Source organism: Condylura cristata, unplaced genomic scaffold (genome assembly GCF_000260355.1).
Source record: "Condylura cristata isolate star-nosed mole 26May11 unplaced genomic scaffold, ConCri1.0 scaffold00012, whole genome shotgun sequence".
Taxonomy (NCBI): Eukaryota; Metazoa; Chordata; class Mammalia; order Eulipotyphla; family Talpidae; genus Condylura; species Condylura cristata.
The window spans coordinates 32609412-32620902 of record NW_004567113.1 but is presented as its reverse complement, the minus strand read 5'-3'; the positions used below and the strand labels follow the sequence as shown (position 1 = coordinate 32620902).

The 11491-nt window shown below is 37.5% G+C and overlaps 1 protein-coding gene across 5 annotated transcripts in view; it reads right to left on the bottom strand.

Annotated features, from left to right (window-relative positions):
- The window catches only part of FRYL (FRY-like), a 112690-nt gene that overhangs the window by 75417 nt on the left and 25782 nt on the right, over nucleotides 1-11491 (bottom strand). For all 5 annotated transcript variants that reach the window (XM_012724184.1, XM_004681303.2, XM_012724186.1 and 2 more), the window contains exons 11-16: nucleotides 9977-10080; nucleotides 9692-9800; nucleotides 7723-7809; nucleotides 6040-6211; nucleotides 4261-4393; nucleotides 1840-1947 (exon numbers count right to left, since the gene is read on the bottom strand). In XM_012724184.1, the coding sequence (XP_012579638.1) occupies nucleotides 1840-1947; nucleotides 4261-4393; nucleotides 6040-6211; nucleotides 7723-7809; nucleotides 9692-9800; nucleotides 9977-10080 (713 nt within the window). The remainder of the gene's footprint in view (nucleotides 1-1839; nucleotides 1948-4260; nucleotides 4394-6039; nucleotides 6212-7722; nucleotides 7810-9691; nucleotides 9801-9976; nucleotides 10081-11491) is intronic.

Below are 11491 nucleotides of genomic sequence, written 5' to 3'. Positions count from 1 at the left end.
AGAAGGAAGTGCAAAGGCTGGCCAGAACAGTCCGTTAACTGTTTATTCATTGTGAGTTTAACTTAAGATTTAGTGATAAGTGCCCAGCAACCAGTAAATGAAGTTCAATAAAGTCAAGTATCCCTGCTGTATGGTAATCATAGCGTTTGGTTTTTCACTTGGGAATGGGCTGGCTAACAGTGGCTCAAGAGCCCAGTAGTACCAGGCACTTCCTGGAACACAGTCATGCCCACTTCTTCACATGCCGACAATGGCTGCTTTGCAGCCCAGGGATGGACAGGAGTAATTGTGACAATGATCTGCAAATCTTAAAACATTTATGATGGTTCTTTCTAGAAAAATGTTTTCTGATCCCTAACCTAAAGAGAGTCCCCAATTATCTCAAGGCAGTTTTTCAACGGGCTATCAGATTTCATTTTGGGAGATAGTATTTCGGTTTGGCTGTCATGTTATTTACTCATTTTATAAAGCCTAATGGAGGAAAATTTTCAACCCTGAAAGATTTGCAATGAAAGAAAAAAAAAAGAAAAGACAACATGAGACCTGGTCAGGACCCTAGTTGCTATAGTAATGACTATAGGAAAAGTTAACATAATAATTAAAGTCTAATTAATGGGTGTCATCACACACTGATAACACCCATCTGTTAAGGGATGATGTGCTAAATAATCCCAAGAAATTTTGGTAGGTAGAAAGGCAGCAAATCCAAAGAAACTGAAAATTACAAATAGAGCAGGCAGCCAACTGATACATGAATAGATGCAGTGTCACTAATCAGAGAAATGCAAAGTGAAACCACAGTGAAAGATCACCCCACACCTGCTAGAGAATGGCTGTTACCAAAAGACAGGAAATAATAATGAGTGTGGTTAGGATATGGAGATAAAGGACCCCTATACGTTACTGGTAGGAATATAAAATTGGTATAGCCACTGTGGAAAACAGTATGTAGGTTTTGGAAAAAATTAGCCAAGGTCATCTCTGGGTATTTATCTGAAGAAAACACTAGGAAAGATATATGTTCAAGGCATAGAAAATACATAGGTGTCCACTGATACCTGAATAGATAACAAACTGTGTGTGTGTGTGTGTGTGTGTTTATATCTCATGGAATATCCTTCAGTGATAAAAAAGAATGAAATCTTGCTATTTGTGAAAATGCAACTGGACCTTGAAAGCATTATGTTAAGTGAACCAAAGCAGACACAGAAAGACAAATAGCAAATACTCTCACCTATATTTAGAATTTAAAATAATAATAATAATAAACAAAAAACAAAGCCTAGAAACCAAAAAGAATCTGAGTTTATAGATACTGAGAGCACAGTACTGGTTGTCAGAAGCTGGGGGAAGGGTGAGCAGAGGTGACAGGTGGGTAAATGGGTGAAGGGAATCAAAACGTACAAATTTTCAGTTAATAAAATGAGTAAATCATGGTGATGTATTGCACAGCAAGGTGACTACAGTTAATACTGTACTGCATATTTGAAAGTTACTAAGAGAGCAGACCTTAAAAGCTATCATAACAAGAAAATGTTGTAACTATTTATGATAGATAACTAGACTTACTATGGTGACCATTTTGTAGTATACACAAACAGTAAATGACTATGTCGTACACTGAAGCTAGCAGAGTGCCACCTCTCAGTTACGCCCAACTTAGAATAGGAAGAATGTGTTTCACAAAGATAAAATAGGAGTTTAGAAAGTTAAAATTGAGGATTTTAAGTGTTCTTATTCTTTGGGGGGGAGGAGTGAAAATATATAACAGAGGTGTATTACAAATTTAAAGAAAGCATCAGAAGGATATTATCACAGGAAACAGAAATTGTCACTAACCTTGCTAATAATTCAATGAGGTCGGTTCTGCTCATACCATCAGGAATCAACCTTGGAATAGCAGCAATACAAGTTCTAAACAAGTCAATTTTGGGTTTTCTTTCCCCCCTGAAAAATATACAACAGGATGAATGTAAAATTATAAAAAGTTCTAGAAATATTAACTTATTCCAGAAAGTTTAATTTATAGTGATAAAACAGTACATACAAATCCAGTGAATGATTATTATTGGACTACACAGATAATTCAGGAAAAACAAAACAAAGATAAAGAGCAAAGACTTTCAGTAATGAGAAAGCAGTCATAGCAGCTATTATTATATATAAATATTATTTATATTACAATTACTTAAGTTAACAAGTATAATAAATAATAAATATAACAAATAGTAGGCCTTTAATAACAATTAAAACAGTAAATATTACTGATATTACTAAATAACCAAATATTGATTTGGAGGGACTATAATATTAACAATTATTTTTTCATTTACTATCACACATTAACAAGGTTGTTGGAAAACAGACATTCTCATATACCACTATTGGTGTCAATCACATTATATTACTTCAGGATATGTATTCTCCACTCATATGCAGAAATATACTTATCTACAATTTTTATATAATTTTTTGAAACTCCTGGTTCCTCTAAAGACTTGATATAACAATTCTACTATATTTTCTCTTATTCAATGAATTTATTTATTTTAAATATATGACCTCTTACTACAATGGTTTTTGTTTTGGTCTCTTTCAAGGTGAGGCTATTTATTTTACTAAATTGTTCCTTAGTTGGCTTAACAAGATAATTTTCACATATAAAATCATTTGAGTGCTTTCAGCGTTTTGGATACTATTCATTATAGCTGCAATGGGCTTGCTAACTACTTTTACAATCTTTAAGTAGTTTCTCTTTGCAAGGTTCCAATATGCTTGAGTTTGAATTCCCACAGTGTTGTTTAATTTACCAGTCCCTAACAGCATGGTTCCATTTTCAGTGACCCCAAGTTAACTGCAAGTAACTGTACCATCAGGTTTTCCTATTGGCTACTCAGTCCACAAATCTCTATGCACATAAGATGCCTATCACAATCAGTGACCAATCACCCTGCGGTTTCCAAAGCCTACTAAGACTGGCACTGAGCACTAATTATTTGTTTCCCATGCAGATAGCAAGGAGGTGCTGTTGTATTGCTTCCTTGTCTCCAGTGAAAAACTCAGGGGGCCAGTTAACAAAATTGAATTTTCAAAACTAGAAATTGGCCAATAAAGATTAAAATGCAACAAAGAAAGGAAAAGTAAAATTCCTGTAAGTCAAATTTGAACCAGACATGAGGAGAATATAGACCCTGCCCTGGAAACTGGAGAACCTACACGTGCAGTCAGAGGAACATTGTGACGGCTGTGACATGGCTGCTGGGAAAGGATGAAAGCTTTCCTAAGAAGAGATAGATGGAAAAATCTTATTGAACTCTGGGATTTGCTGGGGTGAACTACTGTGTAACTGTATATTAGTCGTACTGAAAAATCAAAGATCCAATTTGTTATTCCAAGACTGGAATGCAGATACTGATATAAAAAGTCCTTCCTTATACAAACTATATAGATACTTCCTAGTGAATCAAAGAAGTTACTGCCATAAAATACACCCTCTTGGGCTCTCCCTGGTGGTACAACGGGTTAAGGCACTGCATTATGAAGCTCTCTGAAACCCTGTAGCCCGAGTTCAATCCCCGGCCAGGGAGCTGACCCACATGGTGCGGCAGACCTCTCCTGACCTGCCCACTGCTCCCCTCAGCAGTGTACTTCATTGAGGTCTGCCTGTTCTGCTCACTACTCTGTCTCTGGTGAGTCCTCTCACCTACCACACCTCTGGCCTGTACCCCAGTTCTGTAAATGAATCTTTAAAAAAAAAAAAAAAAACCTCTTGAGGGAGTAAGTGCCTATCAAAGAGGAGAAAGGTGATATGATCTGCGCAGTGATGTTCTGGGAATGGGGCAGGAAGGTTGCTGTTTCAAAAACACTATTCCTGTGCAACTCATGTGAGCCCTTGGAAAGGACTTTCAAGTCTGTCTTTTTGATTCCAGGGTTCTGGAAATGAGCATTTGTTTGACTTAATAAACCACTTGTTTCCTCACATAGCTAGGCTAATAGCATCTATCTACTACGCACAGTAAATTTAGGGTTCTGCCACTGGCCACAGTAAGTAGACAGAACTCCAGGATGACTTCTGGGATGTATTTTAGTTTGACTACACTTTAAAGTATAAAACTGAATGCATGGAAAGAATCATTGTATTAACAACTGTAACGAATGGCAATATGGGAGAAGTCCAGAAAAGGCAGCTACGGAAACAAGCCAAGAATCAATTATCTCTATGTTATGAAAACAGAAGTATCAACAGAATTTACTACATACGTGATCATGTCTTCAGGCTCCTTATTAGACATCTGCACACTAGTCATACACATGGGTCTCCCAACTTCTTTGTCCAAATGTCTGAGGATGCTATCTAATGCCTTTCTCACTTGAGGATAGTAAACTGACATTCCTAGGGGGAAAAACTCTCAGTTATAAAATGCAAGAAATTAGATAATTACAATCACCATCTGTTTAAAAAAAAAAAAAAACAAGCCTGCCAATTTTTAAAATACATTCACTTATTCACTTACTGTTATTTCAAAAAGAGTTTCATTTGCGTTTTAAAATTTCTCCCAGTTTCACTAGATCACTACCTCACACTACACAAAAATCAACTTGAAGTAGGTTAAAGACCTAGATGTAAGAACGGAAACCATAAAATACCTGGAAGCAAACATGGGCCAAACACTACACGACATACACTTTAGTGACATCTTTAATGATAGAGCACCCAATGCAACGAAAGGCAAGGATAAACAGATGGGACTACATCAAGTTAAAGAACTTCTGTACAGCAAAAGAGACATTACAAAAAACAGACATCCCACTGACTGGGAAAAAATTTTCTCACACAAAACTAGTGATAAAGGATTGATCACAAAAATATATGGAGAACTGATGAAACTCAACAAAAATAAACAACTCCATTGTCAAAATGGACAGAAGAGCTAAAAAGACACTTCTCCAAAGAGAAATGCAGATGGCCAACAGGCATATGAAAAAATGTTCAACATCACTCGTAATAAGGGAGATGCAAATTAAAACCACAATGAGATACCACCTCACCCCAGTGAGAATGGCACATCTTCAAACAACTAGCAACAACAAATGTTGGCGAGGATGTAGAGAAAAAGGAACTCTCCTGCACTGCTGGTGGGAATGCAAACTAGTACAACCACTATGGAAAACTGGAGGTTCCTCAAACTGCTAAACATGGAGTTTCCCTACAACCCAGCAACCCCACACCTAAGTATCTACCCAAAAGACACAAAAACACTGATTCAAAAAGATACCTACACCCCCATGTTTATTGCTGCTTTATTCACGATTGGCAAGACATGGAAACAGCCCAAATGCCCAAAAACGGATAAAAAGATGTGGTACATATACACAATGGAATATTACTCAACAACAACAACAGAAAAAGAAACATATGCCTTTTGCAGCAATATGGATGAACTGGAAAAGATCATGCTTTGTGAAATAAGCCAGAAAGAAAAGGAAGAAAACTGGATGGTTTCTCTCATAGCAGGAATATAACAGTACAGGCTAGAAAATAATGATATTGATGAACAGCTATATACCAGAGACATTTTGTGGGGGTGGAGTGGGGAATGGGATCAAGAACAGTGGGGGGAAGGAAGTGCACTGGACTATGGTGATGGCACACAAGTGATTGATTTGGTGACGGGAAGCCCAAGGGGATTGCAACTGAGATGGAAAAATGCACAAAAATATGTAAATATATAATTTCTCCCAGTTTCAGTAGACTGGAGAAAAAGAAGAAGAATATAATATGCATAGAACTGAAATGGAGCTGAAGGAAGTACAAAATACAGTGAATAGCATTATATAAGTAAGAAAAAGACTCAGCCAGAAAACTCTTAGCATGAAGACTTGTAGATATTACAGAAAGTGTTTTTATTTTTCCTCACTCTGGATACTGGAATCAGCTGCTGTAACAAAATAAACATCCTTTAGATTTGGTCATAGGCTTTGACCGAAGAGTAACACACTGAATCACAAAGTGACATGTCCATTCCAGATGATACTAACCTATGACTTTTGCTTCTTCATCTGTCAAGGTTTTATTGAGAAAGATTTTCTTCACCCGAAGAGTATTTCCCGAGGGCAGGATGACTCCTGTCGTCGGCATTGGTGGCTCCCCATCCTTCTGCTGCAAGCTGTCCGCTATTACGAGGAAGACTCTGAGGCCGATGTTCATTCTCTTCAGAGAAGAGAGTTTCAAAGTAAGTCAGGATGTCAGATCTTCCTTTCACATTACCAGCTTCTCATTACATAACACTGGCAGGTGGGGGAAGGAGGACAGAAGGAACAGCAACCTTTTCTGGCCAGCATTTGATATTCAACATTTTAAGCTCCAGTCCAGGCACTAGAACTTGCTGTACGATCAAATTCCCAAATGCTAGCCCCGCTCACGTCTACAGTGAACTGGTTCTCTTATTCATTATAAGCTCAGTTCAAGACACTCCCATCCTTCTTCAATTTTTCTACCATCCCCTCCTGCTCCAGGGAGGTCATTTGTCTCCTACTTTCTCCAGGAGGCAAGAGGGGAGTCAACCACCCTTAGTCTCTGACTACCAAGCACACTAGTTTGTGTTGGCAAGGCTTCATCCTTTGCTCTCATTACAACTGAGGGGTGCTCTTATTGGAATCCATTTGCTGATACATTTTCAGGAACACTACACTCCCCAACCCTCTTGCTTACATTTCTGTTACTTGTACTCAAATATTTCCCTTAAAACAAACAAAAAAAAAACTCATCAGTGTCCATACTGCTCAAAAACAGTGGCTATTTTTCTGTATTCTATTTAACTTTCAGCAGCAGGGGACACTGTCAAGTAGGTCTTCTTACTGAAATACTCCCTTTCTGTGAGATTGCTGGTTATGCCATCTCTGCCCTCGTTTCAGGCTAAACTTCCTTTCTCTACATATAAAATTATTAATAGACTCTTTCAAGATGAGGTCCTAGGTTGCCTTCTCATCATTTCTTCTTCTTTCCAAAGTAGGTCCGCGTTTTCATGGCTGCAATTACTGCCCAGAATAGCGCAACCACTTGTTTTAAACCTCACTTCTCCCTGAATTTGTGCCGAAGATCCATTTGACATTTCTACTTGGCTGTCAGAAAAGATGCTTCAGATTTGACATGTTTGAATCAAATGTAGTCCCTGCACACACAAACATGCCCCTTCTCAATGCTGCTTTCCTCAGTACATGGGCTTCTCCCCGCCTGTGCATCACACTGTCTCAGCCCAAGTTGCCATCAGCTCTTAGCTACGCTGGTGGTCTCCAAAGTGGGTGCATGTATCCCAGTGGGTGTGCACGATATTTTTCTGGATGACAGGGAGAAAATATGAGGGTCACAGACGTAGGAAAAAACATTCCTGTCTACTTTTTTAATTGTAAGATCCATGTAGAGAGAAAGGATTTTTGTCTGTTTTGTCGCTAGCACCTAAAACAATGTCTGATACAGTTTAACTGCCCATTAAGTGATGAATGAACGTTATTTTTTTTTAATCTTAATCATAAAGTCATTTAAAGTAAAAGAAACCTGAACTCTTGTTGTCAATCCCACAAGCCAGCTGATCTAACTAATCTGGAAAGGTATTATTAAACTATTCAGCCAGCCATGAAAAAGGTTAAATAACTTGTAGAGAGTTGAGAGAATAAGAATAGAATAGTATATTAATTACTACATTGAGATTTTTTTTTTTTTACCTCTGGATTAATGGTGAAAGTTTTAGTAGATTTTCCAACACTGAGAAGATCAAATATTATTTCTTTCATTGCAAAATCCAAACGTTCCTAGAAAAACAATTAAAAAGTTCTTGTAACTTGCTACTACTGAATGTTAGGTCTCATGGTAAGAGTTACACATAAAGAGGCAGCAACACAGGTCAGTGCCCATAGGAAATACATAGATCTAGTTGGACAAAAATATGTAAGAATGATAACTGAAAACCTGACTATAAATATATGGTTTAATTGTTCAAAGTTTTAATACCCAAACTAACAGGATGAAAGCTTTAAACACTCATTCACCAAAATCATATTTGAAATCTAAGTGAAGGAATTCCCAGAATGCTGATGAAAGGAAGCCCTAAGACAATAGCCATGCACCAGGCCTAGGGAGCAGCGAGTTCACTTCAGGACAGGAGCAACAGGGCTGCAGATAGAAAAAATTTAGTAAGAGTAATGTAGTTAAAAATTAGTAAGTGTAACTGATGTTTCAGAATTTTATAGTTCTAATAGAGAGTGGGTAAGAAATCCACTGCAAGGGAAAAATCCCAAAAGAGAAAGAAAAGTTTCTGAGAACTCTAGCTTGAAAGCACAATTTGCTTCCACTCATCTTTTGTTTTGCATTTAAGAACTTTTATTTTTTTATTGTATTGTTGTGTAGAAGAACTGGGATGTTGCGCCAGAGGTGTGGGGGGGGAATGAGGATCCACCAGTGACAGAGCAGAGAGGAACAGGCAGATCTACTGAAATGCATTGCTGAGGGGGGCAGCGGGCAAGACAGAAGAGGTCTGCTGTGCCGTGTGGGTCAGTTCCAAGGCTGGAAGTGAACTCAGGTCGTAGTGGTAGCAGCACTGAAAGTTAACCCAAGGCCACCAGGGAGACCGTGCTTCCACTTATTTTATTGATATATTTATACTTGTGTAATTATGAAGAGTTCTGTCCGCCAGAGAAAAGGAATGAATTTAAATATTCCTTATGTTTTCACTGCTAAAATATTACATTGTGAATTATCTAAATTGTCATAGTTTTCGTTCAAAAAGAATGCAATATATATTCCAGAATCAAAACATTTTCCTAAACTGAGGAGATAAACCTGTCCAATCTTCTCTGAGCTGATGTCCCAACAGTCTGACCAGAACCTTGAATCTGCCAATTCAGCAGTCTCTATCCTTCCATGAGACCTTTCCTTATTAGCAGAGGTTAGACAGTCACCATGATACTCTCAGAATGCCTTGCTACACAGGCAATAAGGTGTGGCTTAGACCCTGTGGTTTATACCATGTGGTGTGCTTACGTGTTTTTGGGAACTGGAGTACATGAAGAGATAGTGGGGAGGGAGGATGGAAAACCCATTTTACTATGAGCATCAGGGCAGCCACATGACCTGAAGTGCAGTGCTGACTTCCAATATGGCAACTTTTTGACTAGACAGAGGCAGCAGCTATTCTGAAAGCCTACTGCTGTATTTTTCTTTAGTCATTCAGACTAGAACCTGTTTTTTCAGTCCTAATAATGAGTCTGTGAACCATCTATATCCATGAAAAGATCCCCTGGGGTTAGCTCCAGGGTATTCTAGTATCTACACACAGGAACATGGAAGAATACAGAGCATGAAAACAATTTCCCAAAAGTCCTTTGAAGATACACAGGAAGTACTTAGTAAATGGAATATGAGTCACTTTCACTGACTCTTCCTGAGTGAAACGTGTTTCCCACTACAGGTCTCCTCTTCTCCAAAGACCAGTGACTTAAACTTATTTCATTAGCAATATTATTACAACTTTCAATTTTTTTTTCAATTTATCAATTTTTTTCCCACTATTCAACCTTTATGATGCAAACATTTGCTATCATTTTAAATTTTAGATTGTAATGAATTTGCAAACTCCAAGTTATGATGAGAGGTGACTCTTACAATTTACATGTGAATTTGAGGAAAGGCACTCACCTGAGCAATGAACTGAATAATCTTCACAAATATATTGAGAGGTGTGTCACGAGGAACCACACTACGCGAACCCTTTGGGAAAAGTGCCGACACTATGCTCATAAGACGACTATGGGGAAAAAGAAGTTAGTCATCATGAGATAATGATGTTAACAGAGCACGTAGCCAGTCCTCCTAGTCTTCAGAATTCATATTACTCCCTAAAAGTACTAATAAGAATTTCATCACTGTGATTTTTTTAACCAAGATTTTATTTAAAGGACCCTTTAAAGCAAAGGCACTCACCTCTGTGTTACAGTGTTGCTTTCACATTTTATTCTAATAACATAAACCCATAACAATCTATACAAAGATTCCAGTGCAACTCGAGACATTTTAGGATCTTTATTCTGTTTAGAAATGAGAGAATAAAAATAAACAGATTTATTAAAGTGCTTGCAACCGTTTAAGATCAATACATTCTCTGACTAAAACTAACAGTCCTCATTCCTCCTTTTGTCTTTCATCTAAATTAGGTTTGAATATGTAGTTGTATACCTGGCCTGTGGTAAGGACAGGGAGCTCAAAAGTAATAAGGAAATTTTGAGTCATTTCTTAAGCTTGCAAGAAAGTAAATATTAGAATTCTATTTCTAAGAATTCCAAAATCAAACAAACATCAACTTACTTGATGGTAAAAGTCACACACAATATTGATAGAACGATGGGAGGATTACTCATCTTTGCAATAATTCATTGCAGCCCATACATAATTAACATTTAGAACACCGGATGTCACTGCAGAACTCGTCTGTGTAAGAAAGCCAGACACGAGTGCCGGGTTATCCTGGCAAGAGGAACTATGGAATGGTGTGTTTAGAGCATGGATTCTGAATTCATGAGAGCTGGCATCATGTGCAGACCCCACGCTTGGGTGCAGTCAGCAGTGAATGCCACAGTGTCCTGCTCACTACACTTGAGAATATGGTAACTGCCTCACAGGTGAAGGGAGATTTCATGTGACAGACACTTGGAAGACTGCCTTATGCTTTTAGCTTTCATTCTGAAGTACAGCAGTATTGTTTATTATTTAGACAAGTATTCCACTACAAGTACAATTTGATCAGTGCACTCTTCCTTCATACCAGCCATTATGGAGAGTTATCAAGCGTCCAGTTATGTAATGAGATTAGTGAATTTTGAAGATGTAGCTAACAATTACCTTTATTAGGAGAAAGACTTTACACAACCTGTAACCAGGCAATAGGATGCACTGGCTACTATAAATTAGCACTTATATGAATTAGTTTGGGGATTTACTAGTGCTAAAAATTATTTTGTATATAGCAATTGTCAGAGGTGAGTCAATACTGAGCAATTTGGCCATTCTATTTGTTTTCTTAGGATACAGAATAATGGACATCTACAATGTAGGAGGAAAAGCACTGTGCAAAGGTAACAGTTGAGGATGTTGTTTGGAAGACAACCAGGAGAAAACCTTGCATATCTATCTATATAAAGATCATTAAGAATGGACTATCAATTACTCGCTAGACAGTCTCAACACCAATCCCACCTTTCATGGCCAGATCCATAATTATCCAAATTCAAATAAAATCTCTAAGTAGTCTACTAATCTGTTATTAATACAACTAAAGTAACATAGTAAATAACACAATATGTATATGTTGTTAATAAAACCACCAAGATTTTTACAATACCCTCTTGTATCATAAAACTATCATTTAAATCCAAACTGATATTAAATGAATTCAATTAGTTCATTCTGACACTCAAAATAACGCCAATATTTTCAAAATAT